This window comes from Cloeon dipterum, chromosome X (assembly GCF_949628265.1).
Source record: "Cloeon dipterum chromosome X, ieCloDipt1.1, whole genome shotgun sequence".
Taxonomy (NCBI): Eukaryota; Metazoa; Arthropoda; class Insecta; order Ephemeroptera; family Baetidae; genus Cloeon; species Cloeon dipterum.
In genome coordinates this window covers 28,410,180-28,431,270 of record NC_088790.1, presented here as the reverse complement: position 1 = coordinate 28,431,270, position 21,091 = coordinate 28,410,180, and the positions used below count along the sequence as shown (strand labels likewise).

Genomic DNA, 21,091 nt, shown 5'->3' with positions numbered 1-21,091 from the left:
TCAATTTGCAAATCACGAGAGCATCTCAACTTTACAACCCACATTGATCGATGGATTTTTTTTTCTTTCCGCGTTCAGGATCGTTCATTTCATACTTTCACAAAGCTTGGGAAATTTTTATTTCGGAACACCCATCGGTTTTTCACATTGAAGAGTGTCCGTCATCCAAATTTCAGCTAAATTGAGAGCAAAAAACTGTATTTTAAATCTAGGTATTTTTTAAAATCTCCTAAAATAATAAAATAAAAAAATCTATAATAATGCCATAATATTCGTGGCTCTCACACCTAGAAAGGTCAATGGTTTCGACAAAACTAAAACGCAGAATCCCTCTATGAGCGTGCTTGTTTCTTGCTTGGAGCCCGCGCGTTACCCCCAGCACTGCTTCCAATCAGATTTTCGCGTAAAGTGGTTGCCAGGCGCTGCTAAAAAAATCGGGCCAACGAACGACTATTAGAACCTTCTCGAGTCTCGAAAACTACACAAAATCTGGGAGCGCAAAAAACAGTATATTTGGGTTGAAAAAGTATTTCTGCTACTGTTTTGCAATTACTCATTGTGCTGCTTGATCCGGAGTCAATCCAAATAATTGTTTTTGTAATTATTCAATAGACAAAATCCACTAAAAACAGACTAAAATAATGTTTCAACTTATATTTTTTAATTAAATTTGTTCATCATCAAGGAAACTGATTGGATTTCACGTTTTAGTTTTGGTTGAAACTATTGAAGTCTTGTAGTATCAATTTTAGAGCTATCTTCCAAATTTGAAGTTAAAAATCCTACTTGGGTAATTTTTCAAATTAAAATTGTATATCACGTGACTCTAATTGACAAAAGACACGTTGATCGGAGGAAACTATTTTACCTTCCTCTTCTGAAACATTTAAAAACGTTTGGAACAAACCCTTGTGTGAAATTATCATTTTTCAGAACGCCATCGGTTTGTCTTCTTGAACAGTGTCAGCTAACGAAATTTCAGCTGATTTTGAAATTAATTTTGAAAATATCTCCAAAAATTCCTAGAATTATAAAATAAAAAAAATCTCCTCCATACTGTTCGTGGTTCTTGCAGCAAAAAAGGCCAATAGTTATTTCATCGAAAGCTAAAACGCCGAATCCCTATGACCTATGAGCGTTCTTGGAGCCGCGCTTTACCCCCAACATTGCTCCCAATCAGATTTTCGTGTATAGCTATTGCCCGGCGCTGCTAAAAAATTTCGGGCCAACGAACGACTAGAATCTTCTCCAGTAAAAATAAACATATCACAAAAACTACAAAAAAAAATCTCGACGGGAAGGATGGGAGCGCCAAAAACAGCATTTTCGGGTTGAGCAAGTATTGCCACTACGTGTTTTGCAATTACTCATTGTGTGCTATTTGATTCGGAGTGGGACTCCTCAAACAGTATAAAAACCCCTGAAAAGAAGAGGTGCAACATCTGCAACTGGGATTCATCTTGCTGCTGCTGCCAGCTTCGCAATGCGTACCTCCCCGTGGATTGTCGTGCTTGCTCTCCTCGCGCAAGCTTCTGCTGGAGTGAGTAAAACAGTATTTTTACTTTAAATACTTAGGTTTCAAAGTTGATATTTTCTGACACTTGGCACATCTGCGTAGTTTTAAAAAAGTAATGAAGGTTTTACTTGTAATTTAAGAAATGGTTTGATTTTGTAGGCAATTTAAATTAGCCTAGGAAAGATATTTTTTTGTTCAAAATTATCTAAAATTTTTAGATTGTCTTTAGGAGCGGAAATTTTGTTTAAAATGTTTTTAGGGACATGCTTTGTCATTAAACTTCAGAAGTTTTTATAACACTCGACCTTATATTGACTGTTTTCCTGAGATTAAATTGGATAGTTTTTAGAGACCATTAACTAAGGTTTTCAAAAATTAGAATTTTCACATCCAAATTTTTGTCCCTTTCTTAAGGAGAATCGAACCAAATGAATAAAATTATCATTTCAACAATTTTTCAATATTAAAAATGATAATTGTGTCAGTCCTCCTTTAAATTAAAACATAGGAATCTCAGTGATAGATTTCTCTTCTTGAATTTTAATGAGAAATTAAATTATTTTTAACCGTTTGATTGTTTAAAACTATACCTAAACCTTTTCTTAGGTTTTTGTATTTTTACCACGCTGGAAAATGGAAATATTTAAACTATTTGAAACTGTTCAAAAGTATACAGTGGCATTTTCTTCTCACAAATTGTCTAAATGAAAGGGAAACTTTTGAATCGAAACGAGGAGAGACCTGTTTGCAAAGTAAAATAAAACTGCTGTTTAAAATTGGAACGGAAAAATTCCATTTAAAATCTAACAATGTCCCAGCGCAAAGCAATATATACGCAATAATCAAATTGAGACGTTTTTGGATGGTTTCAAATGGCTTAAAATTGCACAATTTCGTGACCATTTGGACGGGTAGCAAAAAATCCAACATTTAAATTTATTTGTAAATAGTTACTTAGCATTGCTTTATTTTCATGAAATAGTCGTCTTTTTAAGATGGTTTTTATGACCAACTATCACTTTTAGACTGTTTTTTTTTTTGAAGATTTAGACCATTCAACGTTTGGATTAAATGGCTTTAAATAACGTGATTTGTGCTCAGTTGATAATCCCGCCAACCACAATTATTTGATGCTAAGAAAAATTGTCAATAGTCTAAATTTCAATTTTAACTAACTCTATCTGAACGAAAAACCAAAGATTTAATGGATTTAAGACGCGTTTTTACTTCTATAACAATTAAATTATATTACATTTTTAATAAATCTTCTGAAGTTTATAATGCTGTTAAATGTCGTTTAATGAAAAAATTAATCTTGTGTTTACAGGTCTCGAAAGGTCAGAATGAAGATGCTGAAAAAATTGCCATCTTTGATATAGAGGATATCACAAAAGAATACACTCTGGAAGCACTGGTGGCAGATGCCAATTGTAATTGTTATTTTATTTAATTTCACATGCTATATTTAATTTTTTTAAATTTATAGACACAGAAACGGAAATCTTGCTGTCGAACTTCGAGAGCACCACGAATTCTGGAGTTGCTCCAACCAGTGCCACACCGATCTATCTCAACGGAACGGATGAAAACGGAAGAATTTTGGGAGGAACACTTATTGCTGCTCCTGCTGAATTAGTGGAGCCACTCAATTCCTATATCTTCGTTCAATCCTCGAATGCTGCTGCTGTTATTATAAGTAGCTGTGGTGGTGTATTGTTGACATCCGCTTGGGGGTTGACAGCCGCTCACTGCGTCGCGCTGTGAGTAAAATCTCTAATTCCACAAATGTCATGTATCTAATTATCATTATTTAAAGGGCTACAGATATTCTTGTAGTTGCTGGGGAGATTGATGATCCGGCAGCAGCTGTAGGCGGCATAACAAGTGCAGCCACGGCAATAATTCATCCCCAATTTGTACTGAACTTCTTGATAAATGATATTGCTCTGCTTAGTCTAGCCACGCCGTTGGCAATTGGTGGTGAGTTGTGACCGGAATTCTCCCGAATCCGGTCACATGAGTAAAAATTAATTTAATAATTCCTGAATGCATTTTGATTATATTTGCAATTCTAGGAGTTGTCGGGACAGCTAAACTGTCGCTCGTCAAACCCACCGCTGCGTTGAACAATATTATGTTTAGGACACTGGGATTCGGTCCTATTGATGAGAGTAAGTTTGAATTTTTTCGGCATGTTTGCTTATTATTGTGGAGGAATAGAGTCTGTTTTATTTTAAACAGTTTATTCGTTTATTATCAATTTTTTGGCCTTATTATGGCTTTGAGTTTTGAATTTTTTTTATTCGACTGCATTTTAAATTGATATATTTGGTTTGAAATATAACGATCATGATTATTTTTTATTAATTTCGTCAAAAGATATTTTCTTTTTATTTCGGGATTAACTGTTACACGAGTTTCAATGAAATTAGATTTCTAAATAATTATTTTCGAGTAATGGATATGTTTGATTCACTACAGATGTAGAACTTAATGGATAATTAAAAAATATGAGAACGTTGTTAGTCATAACTAAAAAACAGGGACATTTAGATTTTCGCTAATTATATTCAGATTTAAACTGAAAATTTTTGCAAAAACTGCACATCCAAAGACTCGACTCAACGTCCTCAATTTGTTTCTAATTTTACTCTTCATGCTAACGGTACCTCTTTTGGCTATGCTTTTGATTTAATTTAATGTGGAATTTATTATAGAGAAAATATTTTACCGTTCCCCCTTTATTTATTTTATACAATTTTAGATGCTTTCCTGAGCGCGGGGTCAACACTGAATTTTGTCGATATGCGGAATATGAATAAGGCAACGTGCAACGCACAGACAGCACCAATTTACGTGTTGTACCCTGGAAACACGGGATGTTTGAACACCGCTTCCGGAACTAAAGGAATCTGCAATGTAAGAATTTTTATAAATATTTTTTCATTGCAAAAATAATGGCATTTTGGGCTTGTGAACTTTTGTTAATGAATTAAGTCGGGCATGTGCCACCATTCTCAGTGGTATGATTTTTAACAGCTGATCCGAGGCACAAACGGGCCGAGTCAGTCGCTTTTTAGTTTGAGCGAACTAGTTATTTAAATTTATTAGATCTTCAAATTTCTCTATTAATCCTTTTATTCCTAGTAAATCTGCACAGAGCTAAGATGCCAATTGACAATTTAAATTTCATACTTAATATGTTCTAAAAATATTTTTGAATTTTTAGGCTGACCCTGGTGGACCTGTTTTCCACACAGCCCCGAATGATGACGTCGGGAAAGTTATTGGCATCAACTCTCAAATTGTGGGCTGCCCACGTCAACAACCCAGCTCGTTCACCTGGATCTTTCCCTTCATTCCCTGGCTCAGAGCCAAGACTCTCAAAACATTGACGTCGTAATGCTGCGTACATCATCATTATTTATTCGTGGTATTGGAAGGCGGGACCCAAATAAATAATTGTTCATTGAAATGATTGATTTGTTTCCTTTCATTTTAATAATTGAAGAACCCTGTCTCAAAATGTTGATTCTTCCTTGATTACTTCATCATGCAGCTTAAGTCTTGAATTTTCTACTTCAGAAAATATATCTCTTTAGATTTTTCGTTCTAACGAAAATATTTTCCAATTAAAATTCTACTCCTAAAATGTGAAAAGGTAATTTTTTATCTTTTCTGGTCGATCTTAAATTATTAACGGAGCACTATTTTTATCGTTTTCGATAAAAAATATAAATGTAGCGTTATTTGGACTACAGAATAAGACACGGCGCGGATATAAGAATGGGAGAACGCAAAAAAAACGGCATTTTCGGGTCAAACAACTCATCGGTTTAAATTTTGTATATCACTTTAGTTGCTTATTGTTTTCATTTTTTGCATTGGCACCCGCAGAGACAATTGCAGGTGGAATGATCGCTGATTCAAAATTCTCTGCAGCTTTTACTGTGCTGGTTATGAATTTTGTCAAGACTTAATTTTCCCGGGAAAACTGTTGAATTGAAAAAAAAATATGGACTTTGTGGGGTTTTCTGAAACGTAATTATTTTGCGGTGAATTGTTTCCAACTGGAGCGCACCATTTGATCCATAAAAACTTGATGTTTACTTTCAATTCAACGAGAGTTTAAAATTCCACGGGTTTGACCGTATTTTAAAGCAACAAAAACATTTGACGCAGCCATAATTTTTCCATCAACTTGTTTTATTTTTCTTTATATGATATTTTGCATCGATGCTATGGATTTTCAGCCACTCTGCCGACACTGAACGTAATCGTCAATTGAAATGACGTATTTGGCTGGGCCCACATGCAAGTCGGATGTTTTTGTGGACTACCCTCCAGAAACTGGTTGTTTGAGCACAGAATCAGCGGATCCAAATGCGTTTGCTTTGTAAGATATACTATTTTAATTATATTTCAGGAAATTCAGAAAGGAAATTTAATTTCTAGGGAGACGGCGCGGTAGCGCAACCGACAACAGCCCAAACATGTAAGCAATCAACTCGCAATATTTGGCCTGCTCCACGGCCAATATCCCAGCTCTATCACATCCGTTTATTTATTTGCTCGGTCCAAGCCAAGGCCAAGCAGACGCTCACTTAATAAGGCAGTGTTTTTGCATGGATGTTGATTTCTATAATATTTTTATTCTTGGTATTTAAATGTTTTGGCTTTGAACAAAGAGGCTTATTTTCCACTAACCAGCATTAAAAATTTTATTTTTTTATTTGCTGATGGGAAACGAGACGGATAAATTTAAAGAGCAAATTAAGTGACGTTTTGTTAAGGGTTGCATTATACTTATTTCTGACATAATATCTCAATTTAAATTTCAGTATAAACAGGATTTTGATAAAAAAAAAATTATATTTCAACAAAAATTAATGAATTAGACAATACGTGATTTTTTTGTTGTTACATTGAGACACTTTTATTGAGGCAAATCAATCAGGCACAAAAAATTAAAAAATTAATGATTTAATGTATATATTGCCGAAATTTACCTGGCAGTGAACAACATTTTTAATTAGAATTAAATGTTTGCAACAAATTCACTCTTTTGAGTATGTAAAGAACAAATCAGGACCAAAAATAGTTACAATTTTATTTAGAAATGTTTTCGAAATATTAAAAAGGGTTGCTGATGATTTTTCGCTTGATTTCAATTCCCCTCGTCAAGGCCAATCCATCGGTGTTTGAATTCGGAGGTAAATTTAAATAATTATTTTCAAAACGGAGGAAATTCTCACTGCTAGATTAGTTGTAAAATCTTGGAACTGGTTTTCTAAAAATCCAACAATTTAATTCAAAATCAAAGCCACGAATAATAATTTTCGTGGCTCTTCCACCAAGAGAATTCCATGGTTATTTCGACTGAAACTAAAACGCAGAGCGTGCTTGGAACCCGCGCTGTACCCCCAACACATTACTCCCAATCAGATTTTCGTGTGAAGGGATTCCCGCTGCTGAAAAATTTCGGGCCAACGAACCAGTAGAATCCTCTCCAGTACAGATAAACAGCATGATGTCACGAAAAGTAACAAGAAGAAAATCCAGACGGGTAGGATGGGAGCGCCAAAAACAGCATTTTTTCGGGTTGAACAAGTACTGCCACTACTTGTTTTGCAATTACTCATTGCGCTGCTTGATTCGGAGTGGGACTCACCAAACAGTATATAAACCCCTGAAAAGAAGAGGTGAAACAAACGCAACTGGGAATCATTTTGCTGCTGTTGCCGGCTTCGCGATGCGCACCTCCCTGTGGATTGCTGTGCTTGCTCTTCTCGCGCAAGCTTCTGCTGGGGTGAGTACACCATTATTTTTTTCATTAAATACTTTAAAAATTTAAATTTTCTGTTGGCACTATTTTTTACTCTTTGGCTTTATTTTTTAGATATCTGCGTATAGTTGTAAGAAAATTTAAAATGCTCTGCTAATTTTAGAAATTGTTTGATTTCACATTCGAACATTTTTAGATTGCGTTTAGTGGAGAATATTCTGTTTGTTTTTAGGGACATAATTCAGAATTGAGTTATTTGAAATACCCGGCATTATTTAGACTCTTTTCTCGAGTAACTTGGACGGTTTTTAGAGAGACATGGTCACTAAGCCCAATTAACAAGAATTTAAGAAAATTAGCCTTTTAAATTCCTACCTATATCCGGTTTTAAAAAAAGTGATGTCCTTGTCATTAGGAGAATTGAATCAATTTAATGTTTAATTTCTTACAAATTTGAGTGTCCTCCTTTAAGACAGAGAGAACGCTTGAATTTCAAGGAGAAATTAAATGTTTTTTTAACCGTTTGACTGTTTAAAATCATACCTACACCTTTTTTCGGCTTTTGTATAATTACGTTTTGAATTTTTTCCATTTGAAACTGTTCAAAAGAATAATAGCATTTCCACCGCACAATTTTGCACAAATTGTCCAAATGAAAGGGAGAACTAGAACCTTTTTTAATCAAAACGCAGACAGACCTGTTTGCAAAACAAAATATTCGACTTCATTTTAACAAAATGGGAAATTAAACATTGAACTGAAAAAACACAAATTTAATGGATTTTTTTTCTATAACGATTTTGTGACGCAGAGATTTAATTATACTATATTTTTAGTAAAAAATGGAGGATCTTCTAAAATTTAAAATGCCATTAAGTTTCCTATAATGAAAAATTTTAATTTTGTGTTCAAAGGTCTCGAAAGGTCTGAAGGAAGATGCTGAAAAAACAGTCGACTTTGATGTAGAGGATTTCACGAAAGTATACACTGTGGAAGCACTGCTGGCAGATGCCAATTGTAATGATTATTTTAGTTAATTTCACATCATGCTATATTTAATTTTTTCAATTTATAGACACAGAAACCGAAATCTTGCTGTCGAACTTAGAGAGCACCACGAATTCTGCAGTTGCTCCAACCACTGCCACACCGATCAATCACAACGGAACGGATGACAAAAGAATTTTGGGAGGAACACTAATTAATACTGTTGCCGAACTCGTGCCGCCACTCAACGCCTATATCTTTGTTGAAGCCAAAAATGCTGCTGGAGTTGTTATAAGTAGCTGTGGTGGTGTATTGCTGTCGAACATTTGGGCGTTGACGGCCGCTCATTGCGTCGCGCTGTGAGTAAAATCTGTAATTTCACAAATGTCATGTATTTAATTATCATTATTAAAGGGCCACAGATATTACTGTCATTGCTGGGGAGATAGCTGATCCGGTAACAGCTGCAGCCGGCATAAAAAGCACAGCCACGGCAATCATTCATCCCCAGTTTCTGCTGAACTTCTTGATAAATGACATCGCTCTGCTTAGTATAGACACACCTCTTGCTGGTGAATACAAATTGAATTGTTCCTGAATGCATCTTTTAATTATAAATTGTAATTATTATAGGGGTCGGGGCAGCTAAATTGTCAACCGTCAAACCCACCGCTGCGTTGAACAATCTGATGTTTAAAACAATGGGATTCGGTCCTGTTGACGACAGTAAGTTTTAATATATTTTTTTGCGGTATGTTTGCTAACTATTTTTCTTACTTTAAACAATTTCTTCGTCTAATTAAATTTTTTGTGGCCTTATCAAGTGAGTTTTTTTTTAAATTAGACTATTTATATTTCAATTGGTTTGTGGTTTGAAGACCGATCCAAGCCTTATGTTTATTTACATTCTTAATTATTTCGCCAACAGTTAATTTTTTTATTACTTGTTACGCGAATTTCAACGGAATTTGATGAGAAAAATTTCTCCTGAAAGTTTTAGCTTGGAACCGGCAACCAAAGAAACGTGAATTTTAACTGCTGCTTTTCATCTTTTCTAATTAGAATATCCAAGCCATTTCTTTCCTGCTGAAACTGAATTTCGACTGAGAAGAATTTTTTCTACGGAGAAATTTTTTACACTAATTTCTTCTGTTTTCGACTGAAAATTAAATAAAATTATTTTTTTAGTTTATTTCTTAGACAAGGATTAATTTAAATCACTTCGAAGATGTAGATCTAAATGGATGGATAAATTGCAAGATATCGAAGGTCATAAAACTAAAAAAACGGGGATTTTTAGATTTTCGATAGTTAATCTCGGGTTCCAACTGAAAATAATTGTAATAACTGCATACTCCCTAATTTTCTTCAAATTTTCCTCTTCTTTTGGTTAGGCGTAATGGTTCTCAATTGTTTCAATTTTAATATGTACTTAATTTCAGAGACTCAAATTATTTTATTCAATTTTTAGCACCTTTCGCGAGCGCTGGGGCAACACTGCATGTTGTCGATATGCAGAATATGAATAAGGCAACGTGCAACCAACAGACAGCACCAATTTTCGTGGCGTACCCTGGAAACACGGGATGTTTGAGCACCGCTGGCGGAACTAAAGGAATCTGCAATGTAAGCATTTTTATAAATATTTTGTCATTGCAAAAATAATGGCATTTTGGGCTTGTGAGGTTTTGTGAAGGAAAACGGCAATAATGAGAAAACAAACACAGTTCTCAGTACCCAATAAAGTGGCATGAATTTGAACAGCTGATCCGAGGTCTAATCAGTCGCTTTGTACTTTGAGAACTATTGTTATTTAAATTTACTTGCTCTTAAAATTTCTCTAGTTTATTGCCATTCATTACTAGTAAATTTCTACAAAGCCAAGATGCCATTCGACCAATTAAATTTCATGTTAAAGACGTCCTTAATGTAATCTTTGAATATTTAGGCTGACCCCGGTGGACCTGTTTTTCACGAATCTCCCACTGACACCGAGGGTAAAATTATTGGCATCAACTCTCAATTTATTGGCTGCCCACGTCAACAACCCAGCTCGTTCACCTGGATTTTCCCCTTCATTCCCTGGATCAGAGCTAAGACTCTCAAAACATTTACGTAATGCTGCGTACCTCATCATTATTTACACTTGGTGTTGGAAGGTGGGACCCAAATAAATATTTTTTAATGAAAATTATTGATTTGTTTCTCTTCTTTTTATTACATTATGAATATTGAATCCATATTTTTGTTTCTTTGATCACTTCGTCATGCAAATTTAGTCTTGAATTTTCTGCAACAGAGATTTTGTCTTACTGGATTTAAATTCTTGCACTAAATTAATAAATATTTATAACACTAAGCACTATTTTTTTAAATTATATTTCGTACAATTTTTAAGTTGCATTTCAGAAACCTATTAAAGAAAACGACCACACGTGTCTTTATCTGAACCCAAGAAATTTACTGCTTACTTTAAACGTTTTCAAAAAAAAAGTGGACATGTAATGCGTTGTAATGAAATTAGACACGGCAGATTCAAAGGATGTGGGGGCACGCATAAAACAGCATTTTCGGGTCAAACAAGTAGAGCCACTCCTCGATTTACAATTTCTCATTGCGCTGCTCAATTTTGGAGGGGACCCTATAAAAACGCAGGCAATAAAAAGGTGCTAAAGGTGCACGTAAAAATCAGTCAACTGCTGTCAGCATGGTCATGCGCATCTCCCAATGGATTCTCGTACTTGCTCTCCTTACGCACGTTTGTGCCAGGGTGAGTACATTACTTTGATTTTATTTCGCTATGTTTCGCTGTCGCAATTTGTGTAGGAACTTATTTAATTTTTATAATTTAAGGTCGAGTGAAGTTTTTAAAATTCACTTTGCAATAGTTTTGGTTTTTAACATACAATTTTTAAGTTTTTTCAATTTAAACCTTTTTAGAGTTTTTTTTTGAACTGCGGGGAAACTTTAATAGACAAAACTCAGTTAAGGCCAGCGATTATTTTTTAAACGACTCAACTTTCAATGAAATTTAATGATTATCGTTAATTTTTTTTTGAAATTTGAAATTGAGTAGGTTATCGTAATTGATTTTAGTTTTTTTCAACTATTTTTCTTTTTCCTTCTCGCAAAGAATTAAGCACATAGCCGAGGCCAGCTTGTGTTCCTTGCTCGCAGGGAAGAGGCTTAAGCTGAAAGGTAACCGCTCTGAGAAGCGCAGGGCGTTTCCCATTATTTCACGGCGATCGTTGCGTGGCGCCCACGCCGTCGTGTCTGCAACTCTGCATATCAAAATCAACAAAAATAAGTTTTTTTTTTATTTTTCTACTAATGCCTTATTCCACAGAATTTGCAAAATTTTCGTTACATTAATTTTGAGCAGAAGATAAAATTTTCCCTGTCAAAATTACACTATGAATCTTTGGGAGGTTGTTCTGGGGTACCAGCGGCAATAAAAAATTGCTAAATTCACAAAAAATTGTCTGATTTTCAAAAACCATACTCGGTCTGGTAGAAATTACCAAGGGGCATGGAATGAAACGTGTTGGAACTCCGTAGAGTCCATATGATAGAGTTCAACATAGACCCCGAAAATAGAGTCCCGAGAAATGTCTAAAATCGCGTTTTTTTCAACTTTAAAACTTTCTATCTCCGGTCTTGTAGCTACCTACTGCAATCTACCGATCCTAACGGTGTTTCTCACAAAATTCTGCGTCAATTGTGCACAACCGCCGCCACGGTGGTTGGTTCTATTTTTTTTTTCTTAATTTTTTCATGAGCCTGATCGACCTAATTGTAACGCGAGACACATTTTTTCGACCCCCACTATCGATTTCCGCTTTTGGTTGATCATTTCACGCTCCACCTTCACTGCACTTTACACGAAAAAAATGTGCACCAACAAAAACGGTGTTTTTAAAATTAAAAGTAAATAATTGTTGCTGTTGCACTGCAAAATAATTATTCAAATATATTAAAATTTAAAGGTCTCCAACGGTGCCAAGGAAGATGCAGAAAAATTAGGCAACCTTGACGAAGAGAGCATCACCAAAGAATACACGCTGGAAGAACTGGTGGCAGACAGCAATTGTAACTATTTCATTCCTCTGATATATTTTAGCTCGGCTATAATTTCTAAAATTTAGACACAGAAGTCGAAGCCTGGCTGGCAAATAGTACAACTGCGGCACCAATCAACGTGCTTAGCAATAATGAATTTCCCAACGCCACAGCCCGGAACGGAAGAATATTGGGAGGAACAGAAATTACGAGTGATGCCGGGTTTTCGCAGTACATTTATTACGTGTTAGTGCGGGGCACAAGTGCCGCTGGCACTCATCGGACCTTCTGCGGAGGCTCTTTACTGTCCAACACTTGGGCCTTGACCGCCGCTCATTGCGTTGCATTGTGAGTATTTATTATATCAATGCTGTGATTTTCTGAAATTCTAATCCATGAGCACAAATCGTGCGATTTTACGCTGCTATTGTCAAAAACTGCCAAGCTTGAATAACAACAAGAGCGTCTAAAAACCGTTGAAAACCATTTGAACATATAAAACGGGTTTAAAGTGTTTTTTTTTAAATTTAAAAAAATGATATAACATGAAAAGTAAATCCTAACCAACCAATTTTGTTCAAAAATTTCTGACCAAAAATGCCCCAAATTCAAATTTTTAGAATTTTATCAGAAAAAAAAGTAAATTAATTGCATCCGGGTTGAAAAATTTGTAAAAATTAAATGGTGAGAAGATAAAAATAATACTTTTCAGTCTTGAATGTTATTTTTTTATTTTTTCAAATATTGCAGATTTTCGAAAGGGGTCTGTGTTTGGCCTCATTAAAATGCACGAGTTGAGAGTTGCGTCAAAATCTGATTAAATTTCCAGTTTTTCCAACTGACAATGAGCAAATCTTTCGAAAAAATGCTTAAAATGAAATTACATTTTGAATTTAGATGAAGAAATGGTTCATTGCAAATAATCAAACAACTCATCGAGTCAAGGAAAATTTTGCAATATTTTTTTAATTGAATTGTATAAAACAGGGAAATTCAAAATTCCTGGATCGTATATTTAAACGAGAGTTTGCTCTAACTGACTCCAATTTTTTCATCCAGCCCTTCACATTTCGTTGGCTGTTGATGCCACTAATTTTTATTGTTTAAAGGGTGTCCACCGTTACTGTTTTTCCTGGCACATATTCGAATCCAACTGCAGGCACTGGAACCACAGCCACGCCTACGATTCATCCTGGTTTTAGATGGAATTTCATGATACACGACGTCGCGCTGCTAAAGATGACTTCACCGTTGACCCTCGGGAGTAAGTAACGGAGTGTATCGTTCGTCCTTACATTTAAGTTAATCGAAATTCCAGCTCTTATCGGGACCATTCGACTTTCAAGCGTCAAACCCACCACTGCTTTGGACAATGTTGCGTTTAAGACGTTGGGATTCGGTCCTAATGATGACAGTAAGAAGTACAATCATTTAAATTTATAAGGGTTAATTTATTCCAACAGATTATTTGATCAGAAACCAAATTCGCATGGCAGGAAATGTGCCTGTTTATTTTATTACGCGGTGATAAAATAATACAATGAATCAAAGAAATTTTGTACACTTTACAGTGTAAGAAAATTGTCAGGAAAATGACTTTTGATGACACACAAAATTAAATTAATTTTAATTTTGTTATTATTAGAAATGTGTAATAACGTAGATGGTTGTTGGTAAATAGTCGACTATATTTGTTGCAAAAGGGACAGCTATATTGACATTATAATTGTTGTAAATGATTTATTGACATTTCATTTTACCAATTTTTGCAATTTTCTTTATTCAAATGTAACTTTCCAATAAACCTTCCGTTTTTCTCCAAATTTTGCTAAAATAAAACACTTTAATTGAAAATAGACTTAAAAATTGACGGTGCAATTGAAATGCACCAGATTTGAGTGCCTGATGGTTAAAAATTAAAAACATATAAATCATCGACAACCAAAACGCAAAGTATCGGTCAGGTCAAATTTGCCTCCAAAAACAACCCCCTGAAATTCTTACAATATTTATGATCCGCTCACCAGATATTTTATTTTTAAAAGCTACAAAAAATATATATGTTTTATTAAAAACAAGTGACTGATTTTGAGCCCTTCTAAAATTGGCGATTCCTTCAATTTCGACCTGAAATTTGCAGGTGAGCCTTTTATCCACTAGGGAAGCACCCTCATCAAATTATATTAAATATCAGTCTGCTATTATTAAACAAAACTTTATTTCAATTTATAAAAATAATGAAATGAAAATAACTTTCTTATTAGATTTTTATATAATTCAACTAACGATTTCTAAATAAATAAATATATTATGTTTCTAGCTACCACTGCAATTGGTGCAACGTCAAAGCTGTTCTGGGTTGAATTGACGAATGTGAAAAAAACCACATGCAATTCAGAGACAATCGATGTTTATGTGGCGTACCCAGCAAACACCGGATGTTTGGGCACCTCCTCCGGAACCAAGGGAATTTGTTATGTAAGAGTGTTTTATTATCATTCTCTAAGTGCTTACAGATTATTTCATTTTTAGGCTGATCCCGGTGGACCTGTCATTTACACAAGTTCGACCGACGGTACTGCGAAACTAATTGGGATCAACTCTCAATTTATAGGCTGCCCAAGTCAATATCCCAGCTCGTTCACCTGGATTTATCCCTACATCAGCTGGATCACAGCCACGACCAAGAAATATTTCACATAATATTTATTCACTGCTTCTGTTGAATATTTTTTTTAATTTATTCTTTGTTAAATTTGATTAAAATATTTTCTTTAAAACCTTTTAGAATAGTCTCCTTTCTCTTGCCCCAATTAGGACGTGAAATAATGAAAAATGCTGATCTGAAATTTAAATTCAGTCTCGTTTAGATTTTAGAGAATATTCCTTTATCTGTACAGTTTTTTTTAAATATTGAGGAAGCATAAAAATTATTCTGAATTAAATTTTTTGAATTTTACAGTACAGACCTACTGCTATCTATTTTTAGCTCAGAAGAAACTGCCTGAAATATATACTTTTAAGATTTAAGTCATTTCTAAAAAATGCAATTAATAATCGTAAATTGACCAGTTGCATAAACCCTTAGTTATTGAAGCCGCCAACAGATGGCGCAACCACAGACTTTCTTAAAAATTTTGTTTTAAGCGGTTTTAAGGCATTTCCGTTGCGATTTCAGACTCAATCTAGCTATTTTGCTTTTTTCAATTAATTTGATAATTTTTGACGTGCTGAAAACCAAAATCGGTTCAGCCAATCGCCGTAGAAACGTTGGAAAAGATTTTTTATTTCAAAAAATTGTTTTTCACGATTCTACGGCGAATGGCTGAACCGATTTTGGTTTTCAGCACGTCAATAAATAGCAAATTAATTGAAGAATGCTCAGTAGCTAGATTGAGTCTGAAATCGCAGCGGAAGTGCCTTAAAATCGAAAGTCTACGGTGGCACCATCTGTTGGCGGCTTCGAACACAGAGTTTTTGCAACACTGGTGAATTATTCAAAATTATTCATTAGTTCATCATCGTCAGACAGCGTCGTATGTCGGTTATCATGAAGGTGTTCGCTGAGGGATACTCTTGCGGGGATGATGGTAGCAGAAAAGAATAAGGAAAGGAAGGAGAAATATCACTTTTTTAAATTTAAACTCAAATCTTTTTTCCATAAGTCTGAAAACTCACACCATAAATTAATTTTTGCAAAAGCATTTCATTCTTTTCTTCTGGTCAATTCCTAACTATTTTCGTTTCGCAAACCTGTATTTATCGATACCGTTAGAATTTTATGGGTTCAAATAAAAATAGTCGCGACCAAATTAGACGGCGGATAATGGAATGGGAGCACCAAAATTAGCATTTTTTGGCCAATCATTCCACCTTGCTATCACCGATCGCCTACTTTTTCTCTCTACTCGACTTAGTGGGGGAAATCTATAAAACCCTAGCCGTGAATAGGATCGGCTCATAATCTGTTGCTGCCGACTGGACTATGTGCACCTCCCGATGGATCGTGGTGCTGGCTCTTCTCGCCCAAGCTTTTGCCGCAGTAAGTTTATTTCGCTCAATTTTTTTCACAAGTGCGATAGTTTAGTTTTGAAATCTTTTCTCTATGTTTATCAAACTAGGCACCGATTTTTCATATTCATTCCAAAAATATGTGCATTTTCTATTTTCAATCGTTCTAATTTTTTTTTTCAAATCTAGGACTTATTTAATTTTTAAATACAATATTTGTTTAATCATATAGAATTTTGTTTTTATACTACTAATAATGAAAAAACTGCATGTGGTAATTTTTAAAGAGGAATGATACTGGAAAAGCCTGGGAAATGCTTGTTGCCAATGCATAAACTCACCCATTTGGATTCAGTTAACGCCTAAATTGACCTATGGAGCGCTGTAATTTTTTGAGAAAATTGGCTGGAAAGTTAGCGTGCTTTTCAAATGGTAATGGTTGTCTCCTTACTTGAAATCCGATTTAATTTCAAAAGCAAGAGTTTCCCCAACAAGTGGCTTACACCGTTGGACAGATCTCGACGAGAGGAATCGGAATATGCCAAGAAAATATGTTCAAGCGCTGTAAATTTTGGAGAAAATTGGCAAAGTTTGAGTTTTTATTTTAGGAAGGTTATTTTTTTTATTTTTGCAAATTGTTGAACAAATTGTTTAAGGCATCCAACAATTTAAATAATTTTCAATTGTTGCCCAGTATCATTCCACTTTAAGTGAGACTAATTGATTTGCTCTATATTTTATGCATTACAAATTTGTAAAAAGAAGAAAACGGCATATTCGTAATCAAGAAAATTTTGAGCCGCTACAATTTTAATAAATTTTATATTTCCTTAATATTAGGATTCATAATTTATAAATTTTCCAAAAATGGATAGTGGGGATGTAAGGGGATGGTTCAAGCACCCCCTCCCAAACCTATTATCTGGTCAGGGCAGGTCGAGACGAGTCGAACGGAGGGCAGATTTAGCAATTCTGATGGTTATATAGAGGCGCAAAGAACCTAAAAATTTAAAAATGACATGATTTCTTGAAGTGGGAAATCTTTGAAAACTAAAAATCGATCGCTCATCATTATTAAAGTACAAGTCAATGTTGGAAATTTTCAAATCAAGGGGCCAGTTTTGAAATTCCGTAGCAAAACATGCAGGTCTCGGCAGAGAGCTTTGTCTTATTTATTTGCTTCTTCTAAATTTTGGATAAAAATCATACACTGTCTAATATTACAGCATTAAAATATAACAACAGCAGTGGCGATGTGCCAAATGCATTATTTAATATTTAATATTTTATTCAAAGGTCACCGACCGTTCAGACGAAGATGCAGAAAAACTACGAAACCTTCATGAAGCGAACATCACAAAAGAGTACACGCTGGAAGAACTGCTGACAGACAGCAATTGCAAGTATTTCATTAAAAATATTTATCTCCATTACAAAAACTTCAAAATTATAGTCACAGAAATCGAGGCTCTCTTAGCGATGGAAAACGGAGAGAGCACCACGAATTACGAAGTGGATGCGGCAACAGAAAAGCCAAGTGAAGAGGATGAAGAGGATCAGTTTGAATTTCACAATGGAACGGCTCAAAATGGCAGAATATTGGGAGGCACAGCAGTCACGACGCAGACTTTTCCGCAGTACAATTACCACGTATTAATTGTGAGCAAAACTGCCGCTGATATCGATAGGTGGTTTTGCAGTGGCGCATTATTGTCGGCCACTTGGGCGCTGACCGCCGCACACTGCGTCGTATTGTGAGTATTTCTCCTTACGGTTTAACCAAATTTAGAATTAATCAAAGTTAACTATTTCTATGATGAAAATAGCAGAAGATCAAACTTTTGTATGATTTTGGGGATTTTGAAACATTTTTAATTGGAAGGGTTTTTTAGGGGATGATCAAACTGAAGGCTAATTAAGCAGTCACATAAAATCATTTATATTCAAATTAAAGTGCAGATAGAAAATATATTTGAATATCTATTCTGAGTGGATCCTATAGCTGAGCTACCGCGTCAATATTATCTTCATACAGTTGCTTGCGAGTGTATTAATTAATTTTTTTTCAAATTTTGAATATTTTAAGGGTTTCTACCATTAATGTTTATCCTGGAACGTTCGAGGATCCATTGGCAGCTACCCCATCGACAGCCACGGCCTTTATTCATCCCGCTTTTAGACTTAATTTAATGATCAACGACATCGCACTGCTGAAGATTGGCACACCATTGACGCTTAGTGGTAAGCAAAATGACAAAATTGTTTATAATTTTACTACCTTAATATTTCAGGTACTATTGGAACCGCTAGACTTTCACTCGTCAAACCCACTGCTGCCTTAGATAATGTCGCGCTTACGACCATGGGATTCGGTCCTAAAACTGATGGTAAAGAGATAAATTATTGTGTCTTTTGTAATACATCTTGGATTTGGTTTTGACAAATTTTTCGATCCAAATATAATTTTTGAAACTATATTTTCCAAATTCTATCATTCTTATCAAAATTCAATTGGCAATAATCATAATTTACTTACATTTACCAGGGAAGGCATTCTCGAGTAACACAAACAAATCAATGTGCGAAGTTGAAATATCAAGGAAAACTCTATTTTTAATGCGTCCTAGTTCTTTGTATTTTTCATTCAAAGAACCATTTGTTTTTGTGTTGTTTAAAAAACCTTCCCTCTAAATTCAATTTTAATTCTGAGTCTAAAAATTTACAAAACACTTAAGATTAATTTGCAGGTGAAAGAACAATCGCAAAATTCTCTGCTTAATTTTTACGGGATTTGAAACTATAGGCAAAATGATTGATTCTTTTTTTACAGTGAAAAAATTGTGTTTTTTTTCAGCACAAACTATAACCCCGTCAGCCACAACTCCACCAACACTGAATGTTGTCGAACTGACGAATGTAAAGAAGTCCACGTGCAATGCAAACACAATTGATGTTTACGTGACGTACCCAGGAAACACTGGATGTTTGGGCACCTCTTCTGGAACCAAAGGAATTTGCTTTGTACGAGTTGTTTAACATCATCTGCATAATTTCATACAATTTTAAATTAAATTTCCAGGGTGACGAAGGTGCGCCTGTTCTTTACACAAGCCCATCTGAATCCACTGCCAAAATTATCGGCGTCACCTCCCAAAGGTTGGCTTGCCCAAGCGATTATCCCGGCTCTTTCACCTGGATTTATCCCTACATTAGTTGGATCACAGCCACGACTAGGAAAAATTTCACGTAGTATTTATTGCTTCTCTAAGCTTGCTTTTTTATATTTATTCTTGGTGAGTAAAATGTGGAAAAATAAATATTTTAAACCTGGTAAATTCCGAACAATTCCCATTTCAGAAACCTTTATTTATCAATAATTAGGGCTGTGAATTTTAGACGATTTTTTTGGCCAAAATATTCGACTATTTTTAGACTGTTTCTACAAGCAAATTAGTCAGTTTTAGACGATTTTTGTCAATTTAGACGGTGTTATTTTTTATTATTTCCTTTGCGTTTTTTTTTTATATTTCATACAAATGTATGTTTAACGTATGTTATGTATTATAATTGTATTTTTCAGAGCCAATTTACAGATAAATTGAGTTTGACAATTATTTGAAATGGAAAATCACTGGTAGTGTTTAGTTAATCGAGTAGTTTAATTAGAAAATAATGGTCCATTTGGACGGAATTTTAAGACATAAGAAATATGCTGTGGTTTTATTTGATAAATTGTATTTAACTCCTTGTTAAAAATTCCAAATTTTGAAACCCGCAATATCCATCCATATTTTTTCATAATTTTCCAAAAATATAGAAAAAATTAATTCTTTGAATTAAAGTCAAACTGCAACTTTTGATTGCGTTGAGATATCATCCTTAAAATTTCCCTACTCGACCTAGTCTTTCACCCTGAACAACTTTCCCTACCCTGAAAAGGTTGTAGGTCAAAAGTCAAGATCAAATTTTGAGACCTTTTCCGAGAAATCGATTTTTCATTTAGTTTTTTTAGGGACACAGTCAAATTGTAGCCGGTGAAATTTTGTGCAAGTTAACAAATATTCAAAATGGCAGTTTCGTGGAAATCAAAGTTTGAAGTTTTTAAACCGCGGCTCGAATCCGTTCTCTCAAGAACGACATTTAAATAGAAAATGCGCCCGTTATTAAAAAAACGATTTTCCGTGCCCTGTTTACTTCAACGCTCTGCTGGGATCGGAATTGAACCACCAAAGGTTGATTCCGACCCTCAGGTTCTTACCCTGATATGGCCCTGAATGGTCAGATTGCGAAAAAATGCATAAAATTGTCAAGTTTGGTGTCGTTTCACTGGGTTTTTACCCATCACAGTTCGAATTTTGTTGTAAATATTTTTTATGGCTTAGAAAATTAAGTTTTTGAAAAATTTTGCACGCCAAACTTAATTTTTTTAAACGGTTTAATACGATTTTAGACGGGTTTTAGTCGGTTTTAGATGGTTTTGGCAAATTTAGACGGTTTTAGACGATTTTAAGTGTGGTTTAAATAACTTAATTGAATTATTCGTGCTCATTTGATAGTCTCACAATGATCTGAAGCTTATAAAAAAATAGTCAGTCGTCTAAAATTCACAGCACTATCAATAATACCGTTAGAATTTTATGGGTTCGGATGAACATATGAATTAAACGGAGGATGGAATGGGAGCACACAAATCAGCATTTTTTAGGAGAATCAGTAAATAGTAGGGTTCCACT

General features: G+C 34.7%; 4 protein-coding genes across 4 annotated transcripts; all 4 read left to right on the top strand.

Annotated features, from left to right (window-relative positions):
* The first annotated feature begins 1,082 nt into the window (after nucleotides 1–1,082).
* On the top strand, nucleotides 1,083–4,994 carry LOC135946113 (brachyurin-like). The gene is made up of 7 exons (XM_065494175.1): nucleotides 1,083–1,540; nucleotides 2,844–2,946; nucleotides 3,003–3,276; nucleotides 3,333–3,496; nucleotides 3,592–3,687; nucleotides 4,281–4,435; nucleotides 4,746–4,994. Exons 1-7 carry the CDS (start codon nucleotides 1,484–1,486, stop codon nucleotides 4,917–4,919), a joined length of 1,023 nt encoding a protein of 340 aa, XP_065350247.1. The 5' UTR covers nucleotides 1,083–1,483; the 3' UTR covers nucleotides 4,920–4,994.
* A 2,173-nt stretch (nucleotides 4,995–7,167) lies between these two features.
* On the top strand, nucleotides 7,168–10,482 carry LOC135946866 (brachyurin-like). Its single transcript, XM_065495304.1, has 7 exons — nucleotides 7,168–7,325; nucleotides 8,216–8,318; nucleotides 8,377–8,647; nucleotides 8,703–8,860; nucleotides 8,922–9,014; nucleotides 9,760–9,914; nucleotides 10,237–10,482. The coding sequence occupies exons 1-7, from the start codon at nucleotides 7,269–7,271 to the stop codon at nucleotides 10,405–10,407; spliced, it is 1,008 nt and encodes a 335-aa protein (XP_065351376.1). The 5' UTR covers nucleotides 7,168–7,268; the 3' UTR covers nucleotides 10,408–10,482.
* Nucleotides 10,483–10,847: 365 nt separating this feature from the next.
* LOC135946867 (brachyurin-like) lies at nucleotides 10,848–15,131 on the top strand. The gene is made up of 7 exons (XM_065495305.1): nucleotides 10,848–11,058; nucleotides 12,275–12,377; nucleotides 12,434–12,695; nucleotides 13,457–13,611; nucleotides 13,666–13,761; nucleotides 14,668–14,825; nucleotides 14,880–15,131. The coding sequence occupies exons 1-7, from the start codon at nucleotides 10,996–10,998 to the stop codon at nucleotides 15,048–15,050; spliced, it is 1,008 nt and encodes a 335-aa protein (XP_065351377.1). The 5' UTR covers nucleotides 10,848–10,995; the 3' UTR covers nucleotides 15,051–15,131.
* A 2,529-nt stretch (nucleotides 15,132–17,660) lies between these two features.
* On the top strand, nucleotides 17,661–20,006 carry LOC135946052 (brachyurin-like). Its single transcript, XM_065494086.1, has 5 exons — nucleotides 17,661–18,112; nucleotides 18,445–18,599; nucleotides 18,650–18,745; nucleotides 19,213–19,379; nucleotides 19,438–20,006. The coding sequence occupies exons 1-5, from the start codon at nucleotides 17,838–17,840 to the stop codon at nucleotides 19,606–19,608; spliced, it is 864 nt and encodes a 287-aa protein (XP_065350158.1). The 5' UTR covers nucleotides 17,661–17,837; the 3' UTR covers nucleotides 19,609–20,006.
* The last annotated feature ends 1,085 nt before the right edge of the window (nucleotides 20,007–21,091 follow it).

What these genes read in the sequence shown, in the direction of transcription:
- LOC135946113 (XM_065494175.1), top strand. Translation starts at nt 1,484, where the DNA reads ATGCGTACCTCCCCGTGGATTGTCGTGCTTGCTCTCCTCGCGCAAGCT. An exon ending in CACGCCGTTGGCAATTGGTG is followed by an intron (nt 3,497 to 3,591) that starts GTGAGTTGTGAC and finishes TTGCAATTCTAG; the next exon opens with GAGTTGTCGGGACAGCTAAA. An exon ending in GAACTAAAGGAATCTGCAAT is followed by an intron (nt 4,436 to 4,745) that starts GTAAGAATTTTT and finishes TTGAATTTTTAG; the next exon opens with GCTGACCCTGGTGGACCTGT.
- LOC135946866 (XM_065495304.1), top strand. Translation starts at nt 7,269, where the DNA reads ATGCGCACCTCCCTGTGGATTGCTGTGCTTGCTCTTCTCGCGCAAGCT. An exon ending in TCGCGCAAGCTTCTGCTGGG is followed by an intron (nt 7,326 to 8,215) that starts GTGAGTACACCA and finishes TTGTGTTCAAAG; the next exon opens with GTCTCGAAAGGTCTGAAGGA. An exon ending in TATAGACACACCTCTTGCTG is followed by an intron (nt 8,861 to 8,921) that starts GTGAATACAAAT and finishes TAATTATTATAG; the next exon opens with GGGTCGGGGCAGCTAAATTG.
- LOC135946052 (XM_065494086.1), top strand. Translation starts at nt 17,838, where the DNA reads ATGGAAAACGGAGAGAGCACCACGAATTACGAAGTGGATGCGGCAACA. An exon ending in GCCGCACACTGCGTCGTATT is followed by an intron (nt 18,113 to 18,444) that starts GTGAGTATTTCT and finishes GAATATTTTAAG; the next exon opens with GGTTTCTACCATTAATGTTT. An exon ending in CACACCATTGACGCTTAGTG is followed by an intron (nt 18,600 to 18,649) that starts GTAAGCAAAATG and finishes TTAATATTTCAG; the next exon opens with GTACTATTGGAACCGCTAGA.
- LOC135946867 (XM_065495305.1), top strand. Translation starts at nt 10,996, where the DNA reads ATGGTCATGCGCATCTCCCAATGGATTCTCGTACTTGCTCTCCTTACG. An exon ending in ACTGGTGGCAGACAGCAATT is followed by an intron (nt 12,378 to 12,433) that starts GTAACTATTTCA and finishes TCTAAAATTTAG; the next exon opens with ACACAGAAGTCGAAGCCTGG. An exon ending in GCCGCTCATTGCGTTGCATT is followed by an intron (nt 12,696 to 13,456) that starts GTGAGTATTTAT and finishes TATTGTTTAAAG; the next exon opens with GGTGTCCACCGTTACTGTTT.